Below are 23,690 nucleotides of genomic sequence, written 5' to 3' on the forward strand. Positions count from 1 at the left end.
GCATATTCAGTAAAGGAGGTTGTTAACATTCTGTCTTTGAGAGGGACACCTCTCTCTTTTCTCCCAAGGGTCCTGAAAGTGCGAATTGACTGAGTTGGGCTCTTCTTCTCATTGGTAAATAGGATAGACTACCAGTAAATGAGATTATTGGCCCAGAATCTGGCTTTCTGAGTCGGGTGAAGACTATATAAAGAATAATTTAGTTATCATGAGGATTACTTAAAATGACAAGTTTTTATAAAATGGCAAAGGCATGATACCCTCAGGGAGCTTGTTTGTGAGTGAAGTGATATAGAAAGATGCATCTAGGAGGGCCGGGCACGGCGGCTCAGGCCGTAATCCCAGCACTTTGAGAGGCTGAGGCGGGCGGATCACGAGGTCAGGAGATGGAGACCATCCTGGCCAACATGGTGAAACCCCGTCTCTACTAAAATACAAAAACATTAGCCGGGCATGGTGATGAGTGCCTGTAGTCTCAGCTACTCAGGAGGCTGAGGCAGGGGAATCCTTGAACCCAGGAGGCAGAGATTGCAGTGAGCAGAGATTGCGCCATTGCATTCCAGCCTGGCGACAGAGCGAGAGTCTGTCTCGACAAAGAGAAAACAAGAAAGATACATCTAGGAAGATTTCATTAAAATGTCCCTAGACAAGAAATTGTATTTGGTCTATTTTCCATTAATCATTCTTTTTTTTTTTTTTTCTGGGTAAGATGGGTAAGGGAAGACAAGGAAAAGGGATTAAGGAAGGAGAACATCTGAAAAGGAGTGTGCTGTGGAAATGTCCATGACGAGTGGAGGACCAGGAAGGGTGACCCCAGGGGAAAATGGAGCAGGCAGGTAGACTGGCTTCTCATTCGTTGAGATTGAAAGTTGAGGTGCAGAGCATGTGAAAGGTCCTGGGACCTGTCTGAGTATTTCTTATGAACATTCAGGACACAGAATTCTTCATAGACACTGGAGCAGAGATATAACTGGGATTTGGGTCCCAACAGGACAGTATTTCTGAATGTGATCTCTCTTCTTCTCCCAACCTCATCCCTTCTATGGTAAATTCATCTTCTCCTGTCTGTAAGCGGCATCAAAGAGTTAGCTGGAACCATTGTCCCCTGATCCCTTCTGGATGTGTTACCGTCCAAATTTATTATTTATATATTTGAACCTCTCGGTGCTTCCCCAGTTCCTGATCAGAAAGCTCAGAACCATGTCGATCCTCTTTCAGGCCTGCTCTGAGTGAGTGCACACAGGTGAACGCATGTGGGCTCGCCTGGCTGCATCCACCCCTGCTGGCAGGCCTAGTTCATTCTTGCTGCTCTAAAGGAATAGCTGAAGCTGCGTAACTGAAAAAGAAAAGAGGTTTATCTGGCTCACAGTTCTGCAGGCTGTACAGGAAGCATGGTACCAACATCTGCTTCTGATGAAAGCCTCAGGCTGCGTCCACTCATGGTGGAAGGTGAAGGTCAGCAGGCATTACATGGTGGGAGCAGGAGGGAGTGGGGATAGAGAGAATCAAAGCGCCAGGCTCTTTCTATCAAGGAGTTCTCATGGGAGCTAAGAGTGCCAACTCGCTCCAGCAAGAATGGCACCAAGCCATGCCTGAGGGATCCACTCCCATGATCCAAACACCTCCCACCAGGCCCCACCTCCCAACACTGGGGATCACATTTCAGCATAAGACTTGGAGGGGACAAACAAACACAGCACAGGCTCTGACCAAATAGTCCCCTGCCAGCAACTCCAATGTCATTAACATTTTTGCTTTTCTCCCTTTAACCATCAGGACGTGTGCCACTATGCAGAAATTACAAGATACAGAAAAATAGAAGTAGAATGATGACTCTTAATCTTTCCATCTGGAGAGAATTATTGTTCACATTTTGCCATTTTCCTTCCAATCCTTTTTCTGTGTCCTTTGTTGCTTATTTGCATTACCCTGCAGATGTGTGTTTGTGTTCTGATTTATACACATTTAACAATATTTAATCATCTATCACAGGCATTTGCCATGACTCTCATGGGAAATCTGTTGGATATTGATTGCTATAGGGAGCATGAGGGAGTCGTTGTCTTGATTAAGTGTTGATGTCATTTGTGTTTCTTCCCAGGTCCCCTCTTGCTGTTGGCTGCACATCAGGAAGGCTATGATGGGAATGAAGGTGAAAACTTGGAGATTTCACTCAAGTCATTGCTTCTGCCTGCAAGATCATCCTTTAAAAGTAGAGAATCTGCTCTGTGTGGTGGTTAATTCCAAGCGGCAGAACTCGTTCTAGAAGGAAATGGATGCAATCAGCTCTGGGGGCCCCAAACGCATGCTTCCTGTGGTCTAGCCCAGGGAAGCCCTTCCGTGGGGGCCCCGGCTTTCAGGGATGCCACCGGTTCTGGACGCATGGCTGATTCCTGAATGATGATGGTTCGCCGGGGGCTGCTTGCGTGGATTTCCCGGGTGGTGGTTTTGCTGGTGCTCCTCTGCTGTGTCATCTCCGTCCTGTACATGTTGGCCTGCACCCCAAGAGGTGACGAGGAGCAGTTGGCACTGCCCAGGGCCAACAGCCCCACGGGGAAGGAGGGGTACCAGGCCGTCCTGCAGGAGTGGGAGGAGCAGCACCGCAACTACGTGAGCAGCCTGAAGCGGCAGATCGCGCAGCTCAAGGAGGAGCTGCAGGAGAGGAGTGAGCAGCTCAGGAACGGGCAGTACCAAGCCAGTGATGTTGCTGGCCTGGGGCTGGACAGGAGCCCCCCAGAGAAAACCCATGCTGACCTCCTGGCCTTCCTGCACTCGCAGGTGGACAAGGCAGAGGTGCATGCTGGCGTCAAGCTGGCCACAGAGTATGCAGCAGTGCCTTTTGATAGCTTTACTCTACAGAAGGTGTACCAGCTGGAGACTGGCCTTACCCGCCACCCCGAGGAGAAGCCTGTGAGGAAGGACAAGCGGGATGAGTTGGTGGAAGCCATTGAATCGGCCTTGGAGACCCTGAACAATCCTGCAGAGAACAGCCCCAATCACCGTCCTTACACGGCCTCTGATTTCATAGAAGGTTAGCATTTTGTGAACTGGGGGGAAATGAGAAGAAAAGGAATTGGGGATTCCTGGCACCCAGGCAGATTCCAGCTCCAGGAGGCTGGCAGCTGGCTCTGGGATGGCTGGTGGAAAGTTTTATGTGTGTGACACCAAAAGGTATGGCATGGCTTTTTATTTTTCAGAAACATCTGTTTCCACTTACTTTCTCATGGAAACCACAGTCATTGAGTGGACAGTTTCATTGTTCCTTGGCAGAAGAAGGTAGAACTTCTTGCTTTCATTTTAAAAATAGATAAACATAAAACTTTGAAACCCAAATAAAATATGACAGGGCACTTCTAGTAACTGGGCTTGGTTAGCAAGCCCATGAACAGAATAATAACACGCACATATTATTACACTTACATGTGCCAGCCACACTTACTCTTTTCCCGTGTAATGACCCCATTAGGGAATGAGGAAATGGAGGTGTAACTTAATTAATTAAATAGCTGAAGTTGCTCAGCTAACAAGTGGCAGGACCAGGATTTGAACCCTGGAAGTCAACTCCAGAGTCCATGTCCTTAACCTCTACATTATATCATACAGATTGTCAGAGCACGTGGAAACTAGTGAGATGATGGCTCATCTTTTTTTCACGGGTGTAGGACAGCCTAGTATTAATTTGTGTTTGTGTCTAATTTTAGAAGACAGCAGCCTTGTCCAGTTTCTTGGAAGTTAATGTCTTCTTAACTTATCTATTGTTACTGGTTCAAAAATCAACTAATAATTTGGGAAAAGAAGTACCTTGAAGGACATCTAGTTCTTTCCCTGTTTCTGAAAAGAATATAATTCATCTGGCCAGGTGCAGTTGCTCATGCTTGTAATCCCAGCACTTTGGGAGGCCGAGGCAGGTGGATCATGAGGTCAGGAAATCGAGACCATCCTGGCTAACACGGTGAAACCCCATCTCTACTAAAAATACGAACAAGTTAGCTGGGCCTGGTGGCGGGCGCCTGTAGTCCCAGCTACTTGGGAGGCTGAGGCAGGAGAATGGCATGAATCCAGGAGGCAGAGCTTGCAGTGAGCCGAGATCGCGCCACTGCCCTCCAGCCTGGGTAACAGAGTGAGACTCTGTCTCAAAAAAAAAAATAAATAAATAAAATGTAATTCATCTTGCCCAGAAATACAGCCGTGTCCACCTAACCGCACTCCCTACTTTGGTTATACAACCGCTGTCTCATGGGCCTACAGGCAAAACTGACTCTGTTCCATCAAATCAAAAACCCTCCTGCTGCTGTTTATGCCTGTGTTCTTTGGACACTTTCTTCTTTTATGCTTTTTTAGACTTGATATGTGAACCATAAAGTGATGCAGTTTTAGTGTATCATCAGTTTTATATGCCTAGAGCCAGGTAAAGAAATCTTTTACAAGATCGTCTTTGGTGTGAGATTAAAAAAAAAAAAAAACTCAGTTATATGAAACAGTAAAAATGTCTAGAATGTTCAGGAGCTAACCTGTGTAAGCACATGGTAAGCACATAGTAAGAGTTCAAAATAGAACCATCATGATGATGCAACATCACATTTTATAGTACTTTACAGTTTATAAAGCATTTCCACATGTATTAGTTTACTAGCCGACCCTCAGGGAAAATCATTCAACATCATTAAAAAAAATCCTGGTTGTCACTCTCCCTGGGGTGTGCTACATAGAGCTGCCCACATACAGAGCAGTTTCAAAAGAACTTGATTGCAAATCAGTGTCTGCAAGTTGGAATGTGTGACCTTGTGATGTTCAATCTGCATTCATATTTGAAATCTATCTGCTATTCTGTGCACAGTAGTTTAACACATAAGGCCTATCTTTCTCAATCATCAGTGACGCCAGCCTCTTGCCCCTGAGTATATTTGCTCTGAGGCTCGGATGACCTTCTTTTAGAGAGACTCACATTATAGCTACTCAGTGTTGATTTCATGGGCAGCACACAGCTTTTTTAAGGCAGATCAATCCACATGTGTCTTCCATATTTGGTGAAAGTCTAGTCAACTGTTTTCATTGATGAGTAAATAAAGGCAAACACTTTAAATATATTTATAGAGATTGAACTATCATAAGCAGTTTATTTCATTTTGAAAAATGTTATCAATAACACAAGACTGTGGAGACAATCTTTTATAGTCACAGGAAGCAGGGCCTTATGAAAGATTCTACAGGTCAGAGGAAGCTGCAGGGGTGATAGAATTAAGTTCAGTATAAGGAGTAGCTTTGAGAATAGTGATGTTTCAGAACAAAGTGGGATTCCTGGCACTACAAGAATTCTATCATCAACTGGGTGACCATTTGACTATGTGGTTATAAATGATGATTCTAGCTTCAGAGAGGTGATTCGACTGAATTACATGTGGGGACCTTTTCAATCCTGGTTCACAATTCTTTGATCCATACCTAGTTAAGGAGAAAGAAGGGAATGGAAAGGTCTGGTTTGAGATTTGTCTTCTGTAGTGAACTACAACAAGTGACAGGACTTCATAAGGGTGAAATGTATCTTTAAAATAACTTCTTTGGGTTCCTAACCTTAGAGTGATTTGGGGTTTGGGTGTCAGTAATCCAAGGTTGAGGCAATTTCTCAAAATCCGTGGGAAAACTTGGTTAGAAACAGGAGTTCTGCACACTTTGAGAGTTCCAAACGAAGAACAAATTTGCTGAACCCTGAAGTAGTATGACAAAGATGGGGATTCTTTGTATTTAAAAAATAACAAGAAAAGTCCAAGGCATGCTTGCAGATGATCCTAGTTATGTAAAACTTAAGGCTAATTGTGAGAGAAATGACGTGATGATGCAAGCTTGAGAAGCTATGATTTTGACCAAGACCCTTAGGCTCCTTGAGACTCAGTTTCCTAATCTGTCAACAAAAGACCTAACATATGTCCTCTGTCGCCCTTCCCAGCCCAGCCTTCTAGTCTCTCTTGTCTGCAAAGTACAAAGCTTTTCTCCATAGCTTTGCCAAGCAACCGTCTCTCAGAGATGCTCTGCCATCCAGCCTGCCAGGTGACCCAGGGAGGACAAGCCACCTCCCCTTTGGGTTCCTCCTCCATAAAAGGGAGGAATCAGATACGTTACTTATAAGGTCTGGTCTGTCTGTGGCCACTTTCTACAGTTCTGTGAAGCTTGCAGAGGAAAAATATCATACAGATGTCTAATTTATCTATATTGATTTCATTATTATCTATCCTCAAAACACAGAGGAAGTGATTTTTGTCTCTTTTTTCCCTTTCCCCAGATGTTCCATTGGCACTGATTTTTGTGTTGGATTCTTATGTAATCGCAGTAATTTTTTACAACCATCTGGGAAGAGAAGTGAGAGTAGAGATGGAATCAAATCCCGTGCTTCACTGTTTGTGTCAAGTACACAAAAAATCCCTCTTTATGTTGTTTAGTTATTCCTTCAGGATGGGATATACAAACTAATCCTGAGATCTAAGTGGCAGATATTTTGGCTCTGATTTACTGTTTTTAAATAGATCCCTTGGACATAAGTTTGACATTATCCCATCAAACAAATTAGCTTTCCAAACTCTCTTTCACAATCCAAACATCTGATAATGTGACTCCCATGTGAGGCATTTGTGTCTACCATCTCCATGGGTTTGCTCTTCTGTCACCAGCCTGTGTGGCTCATCCTCCTCCAGCCTCTTCAGGGTTAGTAGTGTGGTGAGAGTGGGTCAGATGAAAAAGTGTTGATTTTGAGATGAGATGGAACCTAAGCTATGTTCCTCACAAAAGTGAGGGCTTTGGGGGTGTTATGGTTTGAATGTGTCCCCTCCAAAATTCAGATGTTGTCAATGTGATAGCATTAAGTGTTGGGGCCTTTAAAAGATGATAAAGATGATTATTAGGCCATGAGGGCTCCTCTCTCATATGTATAAGGGGTTAAGTCCCATGTAAAAGAGGTTCTATGTAGCATTTGGTAGCTTGCTCTTATCCTTTTTTTTTTTTTTTTTTTTTTTGAGATGGAGTCTCGCTTTGTTGCCCAGGCTGCAAGCTGATTCTATCTCAGCTCACTGCAACCTCCATGTCCCAGGTTTGGGGGATTCTCCTGCCTCAGCCTCCAGAGCAGGTGGGACTACAGGCACATGCCTCTATGCCTGGTTAATTTTTGTATTTTTAGTAGAGACGGGCTTTCACCATGTTGGCCAGGCTGGTCTCAAACTCCTGACCTCAAGTGATCGGCCCAGCTCAGCCTCCCAAAATGCTGGGATTATAGGTGTGAGCCATTGTGCCCAGCCTCTGCCCATATGCCTTTTATCATGGGAGAACACTGCATTCCTTTCCTCTGGAGGATACAGACCTTACCAGACAACTGAACTTGCCTGTGCCTTGATCTTGGACTTCCCAGCCTCTGTAATTGTGAGAAAATAAATTTCTGTTCTTTGTAAATAACCCAGTCTCAGGTAGTTTGTTGCAGCAGCACACAATGGACTAAGAGGGCACCTTGAGATATGTTTTAAAGCAAAGACACAGGGAGATAGCTATAAACACCTATTAGCAGGCTGTACAGTCAATGCCAACCTCCTGTACTCTACAACAGACACCTCACGGGGATAGTGAGTTTTTTACTTCACTTGTCGGTGTATCACTAAGTAGCCTCTAAGGAATGCTCTGTGACCACTTTGCTAAAGCTTCTCTGGATGAGTCAAATAGAATTTCAGGTCCTGCATGCTTGGTGAGCAATGTGCTGGGGATGTCAGCGGACAGGAAATGGGTCCTTATGTCAATGTGCCATTTCAGTGATAGCACCTTTGTGGCTTGTGGTGGAAATCATAAGACAGCCTTTCAGGTGCATTCTGGGCATTTGAGAGGTATCTGGACATCTTGGTGCAGAAATAAGGAAGACTGGGCATTCTCCATAGTGTTGGCTGTCATTTGTATTTAGGGTGTAGTGGGAGGAGACTCACAGGCAGGACAGCAAAAGGCCATCAGGGTCTCAGTTAGACTTGGGAACTCTGAGCCAGCATCTCCAGGGAAGCAGGGGTGGCAGAACCGGGGTCTTTCTCACTACCATCACTTCACTGTGTTCTGGAACAACTCAGTGGTTTATTCTTCGATGTGGAGTAGGCCTGTGTGATAGGAGGTTCCTCTCTCACCACACCCCTCTATCCTTTTACTGCTCTCAAATTTCTCCATGCGTTTGCCGATGCTTCAAGTCCCTATAAGGAAGGATAAATGCCTTTCATTCCAAAATTAGAGATAAGAGACTTAAATGCAAATACATGGCTTGAGGCTGTACTTTGTAGAATGAATCCTTCCTTGTGGTAATGGTGAGAAAAGAGTAGCCCAGTCTTGGATTTCTAGCAACTGCCAGGAATCCAGCCCCCAGGCACTCCATCAGGATCCTGCAACCTGAAGAGCCCCATGCTAGAATTAATGTTCATCTGTCTCAGAATTGACATTCTTAATCATGTTTAAGGGGCCCCACATTTTCATTTTCCACTGGGCCTTGCAAACTGTGTAGCTGGTCCTACCTCCGAGGTGGAGGAGACAGAAGGGAGAGGTCAAGGAAAAGGAACATGGAATTATGAGTCTAACAGTACATTCCTGATAACTTTGCTGAGGACCAGCTCTGTTGACCATGGACTGGGGCAGATGGAGCCTGTGCACAGAGCATTTTGTTGCAACTGCAGAAGCTGGCAAATCTGGCCTTGTGTTGTGGTGATTTTGCTGTCAATTGTATTATCCTTATTCAAAACAGTTTACTTCCCAGGGAAAAAATGTTCATTGTTTGTTTTTATTATTTATTTGTTTTTGGGTGGAAGATTGCACTCATTCACTCATTCACCATACATTATGTGAGTGTTCACTATGTTCCAAGAACTGTGTTAGGCTCCAGACACACAAAGCTGAATCAGGCCCAGTCCTTATTTCAAGAATTTTGTAGCCTGGTGGTAGATGCAGACACTTTAAAATACAGTTATGACACTATATGGTAAATGCCATGATAGAGATATATCTTGGAGATTTTGTGACTGTAATAAAGGGGCACCTACGTAAGCCCAGAATATAGGACAAGCTTTCTAGAAGAGATGGGTCCGTCAGAGGATTTGGGGGTTTTTAATTTTAATTTTGTTGTTTGTTTGTTGTTTGTTTTTGAGACAAGTTCTCACTCTGTTGCTCAGGCTGGAGTGCAGTGTCATGATCATGGCTCATTGCAGCCTCAACTACCTGGGCTCAAGTGATTCTGTCACCTCCGCCTTCGGAGTGGCTGGGCTACAGGTGTGTACCACCATGCCCATCTACTTTAAACCTTTTGATAGAGATGGGGTCTCACTGTATTTCCCAGGCTGCTCTTGAGCTCCTGGCCTCAAGTGATCCTTCCACCTTGGCATCCCAAAGCATTGAGATGACAGGCATGAGCCATTGCATCCGGCCCTTTTTGTTTGCTTAATAGAGATATCACTGTTCTTCCTGGCTTATGTTTCCTATTAAGAATATGTTATGGGAGAAAATTTGTGATGTTATGGGAGGTCAAAGATGAAGGAACTTGAGTTTATCTGGAGTGGTCAGGAAAGGCTCAGGGGAAAGAGGGGTTCTGGCTGTGTTGTACACAAATTGGAAGGATGTGTTCTGTGTGAGCTGAAGCTGGTGCAGGCTTAGGAGGGGAGATGGGTGGGAAAGGCTCAGGGGAAAGAGGGGTTTTGGCTGGGTTGTACACAAATTGGAAGGACATGTGTTCTGTGTGAGTTGAAGCTGGTGCAGGCTTAGGAGGGGAGATGGGCAGGCAAAGAGCCGCCTGCACATGAATGGTGCCTCCCCGTTAGTTTGGCAGGCACTGCTGGTCAGCCTCTCCCATCTCACCCGGGTTGGGTAGGAGGCATTGTTGGGAAAGGTTGGAAGTTTTTTAATCAGCCTCCCAGCTTTTCCTCAGTTATGGTTGTGGATGTGGTCCTGCACCGAGGCTTAATCAACATGTGTGTATAGGATACTGGTCACATGTGCAGAACCTCCCCAGCTGTTTTGGGGCTAGAAAAGGAGGAGAAAGCCAGGTCTCAGGCTTGAAAGACCTGGTAACCTGCCTCAGGGAGGAGACAGAACTCTGAATTATGAACCCACAATTCTGAGACAGGTCTTAGTTAATTTAGAAAGTTTATTTTTCCACGGTTGTGGATGCGTGCCCGTTGACACAGCCTGAGTACGTTCTGATGACATATGCCCAAGGTGGTCAGGGCACAGTTTGGTTTTATACATTTTAGGGAGACATGAGACATCAATCAACATATGTAGGATGAACATTGGTTCAGTCTGGAAAGACAGGACAACTCAAAGCAAAGCTGATACGACTCAAAGCGGAGAGGGGGCTTCCCGGTCTTAGGTATGTAAGAGACAAATGGTTGTATTCTTTTGAGTTTCTGATTAGCCTCTCCAAAGTAGGCAATCAGATATGCATTTATCTCAGGGAGCAGAGGGGTGACTTTGAATAGATTAGGGAGGCAGGTTGGCCCTGAGCAGTTCACAGCTTGACTTTTCTCTTTAGCTTAGTGATTTGGGGCCCGAGGATTTATGTTCCTTTCACAGAATGATCCAGGATTTTTAGGTTGCTCTTACTGTATTTTTTATTTCTAGCATTTCCACGTGATTCTTATTTCCATCTCTATGCAGAAGTGACCCATATACTTGTTGTCCACTTTTCCGTTAGAGCCTTTAACATATTATTCATGGTTGTTTTAGATTCTCCGTCAGATAGCTCCAGCATCTGTATCATACCTGAGTCTGGTTCTGATGATTGCTTTGTGTCTTGATGTGGTCAGGGGAGGTAGGGGATGAGTAGTCAGGAGCTGGGCTGGGTTTGAGGTTTGTTGTTGCTATAGTTACCACAGACTTCAAATTCCTTTTGAGATACCTTGTGTTTAGGGTAGGGGTTGTTTTACCTGAGTACTGTCTGTTCAGCCCTGCAATTGAGGTCTACTCATTGCTCTATATTTCAGAGAAGGTATCCGTACTTCTCTCCTTTCCCACTCCCAGCAATATTCTGCTGTTTCTTGTTATTCACAGCTTACCAGCTTAACTGTCTGTGGTGCTGGAGGGAAGTGGGGTTGTCTCTGATTTTTCTGATAAAATCTCTGTCCTAGGCAGGTACCATGTCACTGGGTCTTAGGGTATTTTTTCTGTCCCACGTCTGCCTTCCTCAGCTGCACTTAGTTTTCACCAGTTCTCTAAGGTGAGAATATTTGTTGATCTTTCCCCACCAATAAGGTTTTTGCTCCATAGAGGGCAGGCGGGAATGGGAGGGTCCAGGAAGAGTATTTTGCCCCTCCCAGGGAGCTGCTGTCCCCTCCCACCGGCTGCACGGCATGGGCATGGTCGGTGTCCTAAGGTTCTTTCTGGTCATTTTTTATTAACACCCATTGGGGTACCTGGAGAAAAAGCTTGCAAAAGAAAGCTCCACTTCTTGGAACCACAAAGGGCTTCACTGCCCTACTCATCTGCACTGAGCCTTGCTTATGTCATTGATTTCTTTTTGCCATTAGCCAAGTGTATCTGCCCCACCAAGCGAGGGGTCATATCTCTTTTCTCCCTGCCAGCACCTGTGACTCCTCAGATTTTGAACCAGCTGTTTGCTCCGTGACTTCACCTCTCTCCTAAGTTCCAAAAAAGTCTTGCATTTGAAGGTTATGTGGTTCGTTTTCGTGGTAAGGGATGCTTCTTTCAGCTCATTCTATCTTGGAGCAGAAACGGAAGTCTGAAACTCCTTCATAAAATCATACTTTAAAAACTATTGATTAGTTTGTCTACTTACACTCCTCTACAAATCAATAACGTCTTCCCACAACCTCACAACCTATTTCCAACCATCAACAGAGTCCCATAGCTTAAAAGAACTGAAGTGTGTTGTTTTTACTTATGAGTGGGAATGCTGTGGTCACACCCCAAATCTGGAAGTCCATTATTAGAAGGTTTACTTTTGAATGGAAGCCTCAGATCCCATGATCTGATCTGTGTTCTATGGTGGTGATTTAAAGAAATGGCATTCTTTTTAAAAACCCTATCTTGTACCAGATTCATATTCTTTGAGCTTTAATGTTATATGTAGTGTTGGGCCCTTGGATTTCTTCTCGCAAATACCATATTATCTTAAAAGTAAAGCTATTGTTATTGTGGAAATTTGTAATTAACAAGCATACTACTCCAAATTGGTGGTGTAGAATCAGCCCCCTCTTCCTCATTGCCAGAATATGGGGCCACTATTTTCCGTACTTTCTTCCTTTCACCTTAGTCAGCCTAGAACCCCTTTTACCCCATTCCAGTTTTGACACAAGTTCTATGTTAGCTGGAGTAGGGGAGTTAAAATGGGTGTTGGTTGGAGAGGCAAAGGTAATACCTTGTTCCTTCCAGAACTGTCCACCTTTTCCCTATATTTCCCTTCCTCCTGCAGGCCTGGAGACACAGCAGTGGCTGAAGTGTCCTCTGCTGCTCTCTTTGTCATCACCTCACACAAACCCTTGGTTCAGAAATAAAGCCAAGACTTTAAACCCTGAGGAGGCTACACATTCTCTTCCGAATCTTATCGTTCTTCCTTTTCTGGCGGACTTCCTTTGCCCGTCAGTAGCTTCTGCTTCCTTTGTTACTCTGCACCCATCCTTGCCATCTGGAGCTTGTGCCCTAAGCACCCATCAGTAGTGACTTAGAGCTCTCTCCTCTCCAGCCTCTTCCCTGTCTTGTGGGGAGGGATAGTCCGTCTCTCACTGATCCCTGCAAGATATCATTCTGACTTTCAAAGTTAGAACTGTGAATGGATTTCTCAGTTACATCCCTGGGTCAATATATATAGCCCTATAAATGCCGTACTGCAGGCATACGATGGGTTAAAGAGGTTTTTAGGGCTGGTCTGAGGACTTCACCACAACAGACAGTATTGTTTCTGTGCTTTCTGAGTAACTTACAAATGAACATTGGAACAGGACCCATTTGTAAATAGACGACTGCCTCCCTGTATTTCCTGGCATTGTAAATTTCACTGTCAGAAGCTTCCAATGTTTCTCTACATCATAAGTCAGAATCAATCTGATTGACCTAAAGAAAGGGAACATATGGATGGCCCTGATGAGGTTATTTTGATTGCAAGCAAGAGATAGGGTCTAGGAAGCATCCTTCCTCCCTCTCCATCTGTTTCCATTGAGATTGCTTATCAGAAGTCAACATCCGTGGAGACATTTGGGCTTGTTGTTCTTCAGAGTGAGTATCTGCTGAGCCTTTGCCCAGATGACTTTATTCCCATTACATCTCATATAGGAGCTGAGGTGGGAGAGGGTTAAACACAAGAAGAGGGGTTCCATCATGGACATAACTGCCTAAATCCTACCCGACCCTCCTGCCCCTCCCCCCCACCACCCATTTTCTGTTTTTACTATGAACATAGGGTGGACGGAAGAAATGGACTTTCCAACCTTGGAGTGTTCCATCTGGTTTCTCATTGCTATGGAAAATGCAGCTCTCAGAGGTGACTTCATCTGAAGGTTTCTGTAGGCAGGGTGCTGATTGTAAAGAACAGAACCAGAGGAAATTAAATTGTAGGAGGAGGTACTTAGGTTAAGTGCAACTCAAAACTTTGTAGTTTGTTAAGTGTAGGAATAGATGTGTAATGGGACAGAATGAGTTTTATGCTTTGAGGTTGTTAAAGACTTGGATATTCAGTGCTCTTTGTTCATTGGATGTGCCTTAGGCGTTTTCAGTGCTGGAGATGGACAGAGTTAGACAATATAGTCCCTGCCTCTCACAAGCCCCAGAGCCCAAATGGAGGGGCACCCATGTACACAGGTAATAACAACAGCACAGGGTCCTGTATTAAACAAGTGTACAGGACAGAGAGAATTGGCCATGGGGTGGAATGATCAGGAAGGGCATCACAGGGAAGGCTACTCTTGAGCATGTTTTGAAAGATGTGTAGAATTGGTTCAGGCCAAGGATGTGTGTCTGTTGTGGAGGAGGGGAGTGTTTTAGGAGCAGGAGTAACTAACATGGGCAAAACATGGAGGTGTGCACAAGTTGGTTGATCTGGAGATCCACAGGTAACCAGATAGTGCTGGAGCATCAAGGAGGAACATAATAGAAGGTAGAAGGAGAGGGCACAGCAAGGTGATAAACCTGAAGAATTAAGCAGGGCCAAGATTACTGTGCATTTTGTATGCTACCTAAGTGTAGGTTATTCACTGGTCTGTTGACCATTTTAAATGTCATGGTTAGATTTGCTTTCTAGCTGGGTCACTCGGGTAGCAGGATAGAGGATTAGATTGGAGGCAGGTTTGGAAAATAGTTTGGCATTTCCTCAAAATGTTAAACACAGAGTAGCCATGTGACCCTGCAGTTCAACTCCTAGATAGGTGTGTGTGTGTGTGTGTGTGTGTATACCCACACACATACATATATATACTGATGAGAAATGAAAACACACATTAACTTCAAAACTCATGTGAATATTCATGGTAGCTTTGTTCATAATAGCCAAAAGGTGGAAACAACCCAAATGTCCATCAGTGGATGGATCAATAAACAGAATGTGGCATTGCATGCAATAGAAGATTATTTGGCCATAGAAAGAAATGAATTACTGATAACATGCTGCAGCCTAAATGGTCCTTGAGAACATTACATCAAGTTAAAAACCAGATGTCAAAGACTACATGTCCTATAATTCCGTGTCTGTGAAATGTCCAACACAGGCAAATCGGCAGAGACAGGGAGTAGACTAGTGTTTGCCTAGGGTTCTGGGGGTTGGAGGGGTTGGTGGAGATGGGGAGTGACTGTGAATAGTTACAGTTTCTTTTGGAGAAGATGCAATAATCTCTAAAAATAGATTGTGGTGATGATTGCACAAACCTGGGAACACATACAAAAATTAGCTTGTCTGCTTTAAAGGGGTGAATTTTGTGACGTGAATTTTATCTCAATAAAAAAAAACACAATCTCTGTCCTCAAAAAAAAAAAAAAAAAAAAAAAAAAACAGTGGAAACTGGGAGCCTAATGAAAAGGCTTTAAAAATAGTTGAGGTGACCGAAGAGCTCCTGGGTGGAGGCTGTTGCTGTGAAATAGAAGGTTGGGGGATGCTGAATGTGTTCAGGAGAGTGTAGTTCTTTAGCTTTAATTTAGTATCTTGTGCTCTTCCATAGACATTTCACAAAAGTGTTTAATAAAGAATCCATTGCAAACATATTTACAGATAAGTTTTTTTTTGAAAAAAAAGAATTTAAGGCAGCTATTGAATTAATTGATGTTGATTTTCTTTCTCACTTATGTCAGTGCTTGATCATAACCTTCTCATGGAATACACAAATATGCCATACACCAGGCAGGCGAGGCAGGGCACAAGCTAAAAGAAAGAAGACTTAAATGTTATTTTTACCATAAGATTAGTTTAACAGACAAAATTATGAAAAATCTGTTCATATTATTTCTGATCATAGTCAACAGATTACTATAAAGATGAATTTCCAGTTTGGGAATAATTTTTCAAATATGATATCAGTAGTTTGAGGCTAAACATTCAAACCTAATAACTGGCAGCATTATGCCATTGCTAGGCTGGTGGCTACGAGCCAGTGGCATGGACCAGCAAGACCAGAATATGGCTGGGCTTCCAGCTGGTGTTGAATGGAACATGCCCTTATCCTGAAAGCCTTTAGGGCAAAATCTAAGTCAGACTGGGGCATCAGACATGACACAGGTGAGGCTTGGCCTGGGTTGGCAGGCTAGCTCCAGCAGGGTAGATGGCACAGAGTTTAAGAGGATGTGAACTGATATTTGAAGTTCACACTAGACATTAGTAAAAATGCAGAAAAATGCCATCTGAATCAGGAGACCAGGAGCAGCGTGCAGGAAACTGAAGAGGTAGATGAAATTTACCACCCTGGGATAATTACTCAACATTCACTAAATGTCTCCTACATCCTAGGCGTAGCCCAGCACTATGCTGGTTGATTTCACCGTGAGGGCTTCAACCAAATGTCTTCTACGTCCCAGGCATAGCCCAGCAGTATGCTGGTTGATCTCATTGTGAGGGCTGTGTGCTGTTGACCTTAGACACGTGCTTCTCTGAAAAGAAGAGCCTTCTCGCATATACTTAGTCTTTTGTTACTTAAATCCTGTACATTTTTAGACATTTTCCAAAGAATTCTCACTAGTTACCAATGTTCCCATGAGCGGCATTGTAAACACATTTTTCATTTTCAAGCTCGTGGCTGAACCTGCTTAAGTTATGAATATTTTATGGTCAATAAATAGAGCTTATTAATAGCACAGAGTGTACTTTGGCCTTCCATCCATGTTTAAAGAAATCATTAATCTCCGTAACCTCTACCCACATACTAAATTGCACTGCAATGCTTGAAAAATTGCTAATTCTATGGACTCATGTAAAGTGTATGGAATGTAAATGTATGTCTTAGTACCCTCGAATTGTGTACCAAATTTATTAGAAATCAGTTGTGTCCTTTGCAAATTACTGCACAACATCGAAACACACATGAAATGCTAAGAGTGAAATGTGAAAAGACCTTGCTTTATTTGGTTCAAGATGCATATGAGCATGACATAAATTCTTGCTGAAACTTAAACCCAAGCAAACATCATGAAAGATACATGAGCGAAAGATGAACGGATCCCGAAAGAGATACAGATATCTGATATACAAATAAAAAACTGTTTACTTTTTCTTACCTAATAGAGAAAGTTTAAAACGAATGTAAAATACAAATTTTCACAGTTTTATAAATGACGACACATATTGTTAGGAGCAGGTGAAATGAAAATTTATATTTAGTATTAAGAGTATAAACTGTTTCTATCATTCTGTAAAGTAACTTGTATCAAGAACCTTCAAAATATTCATACCTTTTTCCAGTATTTTTCTTTCTGAAAGCTGATTCTCAGAAATGTCCATGAATATTTATATCATAGAAGTATTTGTAATAATGAAAAATGAGAAGCAATTAGATGTCTAACAATAGGAGACTGGTAAAATTATGCAGTATCAGTATAGTAGAATATTGTACAGTAAACAAAAATCATTTATTCAGTAAATATTAACATAGGACAAAGGCTATCATTTTAATTGTGAAAATAATTATAAAGTTTTTATTCTAGCTATGTAAAGAAAAAAGATTGAGGGGACGAAAACACTGTAGCAAAGCATTGGGTTTTTTTTTTCCTGAGTGGTAGAATTAAGAGTGATGCTGTGTTTTCCAGATAATTTTTTTGGAAAATGTGTTGCTGTTATACTTTGCAATAAGATATGGCAATGCTTGAATCATGTTGACATGACTGAAAAATAAATTAGCATTTGACTCTAAACGTGACAGAATAGGGCAATTGAAACAGCCCCAGGTTTGGAGGTGGTAGTTTCAGGGGACTTTCTTCCTGCTGCCCGGGAATCACTTGGAGAATCCAGAAAGAGAAAAATAATTACGGGTAACTTCTAGGTCCCAATCAGTCTTTACTCTAAATACCAAGACTGGAGCAGGCCACCTGTAAAGGTGAGGATTTTTTGGGGAAGGAGATGATGGGCCCTGTGGAAGAAGTTACAGCAAAGCCTCATTGTGTCCTGGGTTCCGTTTCTCCTGCATCGTGATGGAGACTACAGGTGTCCAAGCTGGAGAGCACCAATCAGCATATAGGGCTCAGGTGGTGTGGATTTATCAGTTGGCTCTGCAGAAACGGTGGTTTCACATGCTCCTGGCCCCTAAGCAAGAGTTTGGTGGAACCAGAGGCTGTGGTGTTCTCCATCAGAGTCCCTTTCCTGGTGGCATCTTATGATGCTTTCTTTTATCCCTTCCCAGTACTCCCAGGAGATGAATAGGAATTTTCAAGGACAAGAGGAAAAAGAACAAAACACCTCTTCTTCCTTCCCTTGAAGAACGACCCTACTGTCAAAAGTGCCTTTTTTTTTTTTAAAGCCTGTCTCTCTCTTTTCCTCTCTTTCCCAAAATACTGCTTTGCAGTCAGTCTGTGAAAACCAGTGTGAGTCGCAGAAGCAGCTTCTCGTGTGCAGCCTTCCATCTGTATCTTGGTCTGTATTATGTGCCATATTTTTAGAATGCCTAAATTAGTGATGTTCCATGCGCTATTTAAAGAGGAGCTGGGAAGTCGGGGGAAGAGCAGCGCTATTGATCAGGATTGGCTTCTGAATGTTGCTGGCTGTTATCCTTGAATCCCAGCGTTAGAAATATTTGGGGGCCATCAAAAGAACAGATGGTCCAGGAAGGCAGCTGGCCCATGTGGTAATTAGTCCACGGAGGCAATTGGTCGTTTTCTGAGCTTGGAGCAGAATTTTGTCGGTACCATTCAAGGTGTAGAAGGAGACTTTGGTTAGAATAGGTAGGGCTAGAAAATGTGTGTAAACATACCATTCCAGCTGGTAGATATCAGCTCAGCTTGGCTTCCTAAGGAAAGGTTCCTAACAAGAAAGTTGAAGGAGAGATTTTTGATTTTAATTTAAAATTGGAGACACACAGCTATGTTTACCAGGGCTAAGGAAAGATGTCATCGTCAAGACAGCCAGTGAAAAGACAATCTGGGACCCTCGATGGTACAAAGATTGCTTATGCTCCATTTTCATACCGTTCATGTCTTGTGATTGTCGATTAATTCATCAGGGTCTCCCCCTAGACTCAGATGAGGGACCCTTTCTCATACCACTTTGTAGCCCTAATATTGAGCAGGTTGCCTGGTACAGAAACATTGATTAAATGTTTGTTGAATGAATAAATGAAATCACAGAGGGGCTAGGAAGAAGACCACAGGTTGAGGGATTGGCCTCAGAAAGAGGAAGGAAAATGCTTCCTTTGAGACCAGAGGAAAGGATGGCTCTGCAGAGTGATGAGTAAATTTTTGTTTGATTTTTTTCCTTTGAGAGAGAGACTAAGAATTTAAAGTCTAACCATATAGCAATAATCACCGTAATTGGTGGTTGATAAACATTGGATAGTGATGATTTCCTATGACTATTTCATTCTTCCCTGTCTGTATTTTGATTTTACTCTGTAAAATAGAAGGGCAATTTATTTGTAGGTTTGGTATTTCTGTTGTAATAATCATACTGTTTTTGTCACTGGATTCACTTTTCATCTTCTCTCTCTTCTAGGGACACCCTGTGTCTCAATTGGGACTCCCACTATGCTCTTTGCAATGACCCCTTCTTAGGTGCCCTGGTCTCCCTATCTCATCTCCATTTTCTACCTGTAGGAGATAAATCTTTTGCCCTTCAAATGGGGGCCATCGTTTCTTCTTGGACTTACTTGCGCATAATAATAACTGCATATTATTAATTTTCAAGGATCCTGAGTTTATATAAAATGAAAATCCTTGGATCTACTGTGACTCATGAGCAGGGAAAATTGATTAGACAATCCCATCCCGATGCTGTTGTCTTCTCTTCACTGTTTAACTGATTGTGTCAGGTATACAGGGTTCTCAGGCTTCTCTTCTCCTGAGTTTCTTTCTCTGTGAAACTGACATTATTAATATCTACCTTGTCTGGTTGTTATAAGCTATATATGAGTTTTTACACATGTCATTATAGCAGTGCCTGGCACAATAAATGTTAGTAATTATTACTGCTTTTGTTATTTGTTGGTGGAAATTTGCAGAGAGCGTTTTTATAGCCGCGGAAATTGTTTACACTCCTTCCCTGGCTCTTCATACCCTTCTGAATAGCAGTTGATTTTCTCTGAGAAACCATTAAGTAGTCATAGGTTCATTTCCCTTTCTGGAATCATTTCCAAAACACTGCTTAATATAAACAAAATTATAAGAGTAAACATTGTTCAGTGAAGAAGGGCTCTTTACAAAGTTAGAATTCTGATCTAACCATATATATATATATAAAATACATATTGTATATATGTATTATAGATATATATTTTTTGAGATGGAGTCTTGCTCTGTTGTTCAGACTGGAGTGCAGTGGCATCAGCTCAGCTGACTGCAACCTCTGCCTCCCACATGCAAGCGATTGTCCTGCCTCAGCCTCCTGAGTAGCTGGGATTATAGGCGCACACCACCATACCCGGCTAATTTTTGTATTTTTAGTAGAGTTGGAGTTTCACTATTTTGGCCAGGCTGGTCTCAAACTCCTGACCTTAGGTGATCCACCCACCTCGTCCTCCCAAAGTGCTGGGATTACAGGCATGAGCCACCATGCCCAGCCCCCTGTGCTAATGCTATGATTATCAGCAGTCATATTGCAAACCCCCATAGTGTATTATTGTGTGCCTACAGTATGTGAGGTGAGAGGGTGTCTCTTGGGAGGTGTATTATATGAAGAATTTTGGGTCTAGAGTTAATATCAATATCACTTCACAGTTTTTTAGCATATCTTGAAATGAGAATTTTCATTCTCAGTTCATTCTTTGGGCTGCTGTGTTTCCATTCTAAACCCCCAAGCTTCCTTTGACTAGAGAGCTCAATGATTTCATGATACCTACAGCCCTTTTCTAATTAGAAATCCTATTAGAAGGTGGATGGCATGGGAAGGATATCTCAGTCTGCATGTGGAAACACCCTTTTTTTGTGGAAAACTACCATGAATAGCTGACTTGTACCAAGCACCTTAGCTGAAGGTTCAGGCAAGTTGGTAAGAAAGGTGGCTTTTCGGCTATTGGAGTTTATCAACAGTTGAGTCTTTCAAAGTCTGACATTTTTCTTCTCCAGAATCTTACCCGTTCTTCTTATTGACTTTCCGTCCATTACATTAATAGCCATTAGATTCTACTTTATCAGGCTCAGAGCTCATGTGTCTCACCCTTTGCAGTAGGTGCGGGCTCCACCATGGTGTTGACATGTGGGCCGTGTCCTGGAACCTCTCTGTCGTGGACACTGGGCATCCTGTGCTCTTTGAATCTGGAGCTGGTTTGACTAAGCATGAGCAGCAGTAAGAGAAAGGCGCCCTTTTATTTCCAGACACCATCGCTGCTGTTGGGAGGTGAAATGTTCTCATTTGGGTGTTGGTGGGAGTGAAATTGTTTGTCTTTTTAAAGCAATGCTGTGTTCTAGGATATTAACATGACAGATGAGTCTCTGGAGCAGAACGGGAGTAAATGTTAAAGCAAAAGCTTTCGGGGATAAAATTTAAGCTCTTTAGAGTTGTCAGCTTGAGAAAAAATTGAGGCAATTCTTCAGAAGGGAAGCATTATGTAAAAGCATGAGTTGGCATCTGGATGTAGGTTAACTTTCTTCCCAGAAAATAACAGCTAAAGGATTTCTGTTTGCCTTGGCTTCCTAAGAGGACAGGTAGTAAATCCTGCTGTCCATTGACAGAAGCATGAAAGAGTAGGCAGCCTTTTTGGTTACCTTTCCTTCAAGTGTTATTGGGCAGTTACTGTGCGCCAGGTACTGTCCCAGGCAATGGGGAGCCAGGAGTGAAAACTGAGACAAAACCTGCATTGCAGGGCTTGTGTTGTAGTTGAGGATTTGATAAACATAAACCTAAGTAAGCAAATTCCATAGCTCAGTAAAGGGGATTCCCTTTAGAGGAACAATCAATGCGTTTAAGGGGGCTGGGGGCTTCAGTGGAAGATAATTCAATCTGAAATAAGATAGTCATTGTAGGTCTGATTGAGAAGGTGATATCGGAGCAGAAACTTGAAGAGAAAGAGGTAGCCACCCATGCCTGTGCCTGAAGGAAGAGAGTTTCCAGATGGAAGGAACAGCTGGTGTGCAAGCTCTGGGCAGGAATGCATTGGGGGGCAGTGTGCAGGGGCAGAGCCAGTGAGGGAGAGGAGAGGACAAGACGAGGCCTGAGAAGTAGGGGAGGGGCACGTCATGTGAGCCTCGTAGACCCCTGTGAGGATTTGGCTTTTACCCTCAGTGAGATGGGAAGACCCAGTTTTAGAGGGTTGTTTTGGAGGTTGTGTTGAGAATAGACTTGGGGAGGTAGGGTAGAAGCTCAGAGACCACCATTAGGCAGCCATGACAGTCAGCAGGCAGCAGATGAGAATGGCTGGACCAAGGTGGTAACAAGTGACAACCAAAATGAGTGATTGAGGCTTGTCACCAATCATCCAGGCTTATTAAGCCAGCCTAAAGGCACACCTGGGAAAAATGCAAGTCAGAGAAGCATCTGTGGCTGCTTTTTTGTTTTATTTTCCCAAAGGGACTCTCAGGAGGTTTGGTATTTATATATTTTTCTTAAAAACCTGAGGTGGCAGCCGAGCACGGTGGCTCATGCCTGTAATCTCAGCACTTTGGGAGGCCGAGGTGGGTGGATCACCCAAGGTCAGGAGTTTGAGACTAGCCTGATCAACGTGGAGAAACTCCGTCTCTCGTAAAAATACAAAATTAGCCAGGCATGTTGGCGCATGCCTGTAATCCCAGCTACTTGGGAAGTTGAGGCAGAAGATTTGCTTGAACCTGGGAGGCGGAGGTTGTGGTGAGCCGAGATTGCACCATTGTAATTCAGCCTGGGCAGCAAGAGTGAAAATCCATTTAAAAAAAAAATACTGAGCTGGCAGTGAGGCTTTAGTTAGTGCCCAGTAAATCTACATTTTTTATAAGATAAGGTGAATATTTGAAGAAAAAGGGAATAGAGGAAGCGGATGTCTCCGGGAGGGGTGAAGGAATGATTTATCTCATCTTCTCTTTGTTCTGTACATAGTAAATAAGCTAGTAGGCTTTCAAAAAGGGCTAGTTGCTGTTTAGCCCTTAGGGAAGAAAGCGTAATAGCTGTTAGGAGCTGTTAACATCAACGGGGGTGTCCTATCTCCTATCCCATTATGCCCCTGAATTCAGCATCCAAGGTTTCTCTGGGGATCTCTTGGCCAAGACGAGGTCTGTTGAGTCACTTGGGGGCTAGGATTTTGTTTTTATTTCTCACATTGGAGGTGGTTAGAAGTGCCTAGTCAGAGTCTGGACATATTTTGAAGGTAGGAGCAGCATGGTTTGCTAATGGGTTAACAAGAGAAAGAGAAGAGTCGGGGATGACTTAGTACATTTCAGCCTGAGCTGAACACACAAGAGTGTGTTGTGATTGACCGAGATGGGAAGACGCTGGGTGGGGTAAATGTGTGTGTAATTTAAAAATATGTATACTTACAGAAGACACATTCTGGGAAAGTAGACGCTGTGTAACTGATGGTGGCCATCATTGGTTGTATTATTTTACTTGGGCTGCCATAACAGAGCACCACAAGCTGAAAGCCTGAGACAACAGAAGTTTATTTTCTCACCCATTGGCATGCTGGAAGCTCAAGGTGAAAGTGCCAACAGGTCTGGTTTCTTCAGAGGGCTCTGTCCTTGGCTTGCATAGGACCACTCCCTCTCGCTGTGTCCTCAGTGAGGACAGGTCAAAAATGACCCTTCCTTTGAGAGTGCACATCCCTGGTGTGTCTGCTGTGTGTCCAAATGTCCTCCTTTTATTAGGACTCCGGTCAGATTGGATTAGGGCCCGCCAGAGCAGCCCCATTTTAACTTAATAACTTATTTAAAAGCCCACAAAAGTACTTTTAGGTATTCTCCAAACACAATAACATTCTGAGGTACTGGGGATTGGAGTTTCAACGTGTGAATTTTGGGGAGACACAGTTCAGCCCACAAATTGGCCAACACTGGTATCTGGGAATCTGGAGGAATTGTGTGATTAGACTGTCCTGCAGCCAGGCAACTTGACTCCTGAAATGAGAATGCCAGTAACATTTCCTTTCTCTTGCCTGCTG

The 23,690-nt window shown here is 43.3% G+C and overlaps 1 protein-coding gene across 9 annotated transcripts in view; it reads left to right on the forward strand.

Moving 5' to 3' along the window:
• Positions 1–23,690, forward strand: part of CSGALNACT1 (chondroitin sulfate N-acetylgalactosaminyltransferase 1) — a 352,092-nt gene that overhangs the window by 249,917 nt on the left and 78,485 nt on the right. For all 9 annotated transcript variants that reach the window (XM_032162332.2, XM_058441982.1, XM_058441981.1 and 6 more), the window contains one exon: positions 2,102–3,031. In XM_032162332.2, the coding sequence (XP_032018223.1) occupies positions 2,398–3,031 (634 nt within the window). In that variant the 5' untranslated portion in view covers positions 2,102–2,397. The remainder of the gene's footprint in view (positions 1–2,101; positions 3,032–23,690) is intronic.

Source organism: Hylobates moloch, unplaced genomic scaffold (assembly GCF_009828535.3).
Source record: "Hylobates moloch isolate HMO894 unplaced genomic scaffold, HMol_V3 SCAFFOLD_8, whole genome shotgun sequence".
NCBI classification, from domain to species: domain Eukaryota; kingdom Metazoa; phylum Chordata; class Mammalia; order Primates; family Hylobatidae; genus Hylobates; species Hylobates moloch.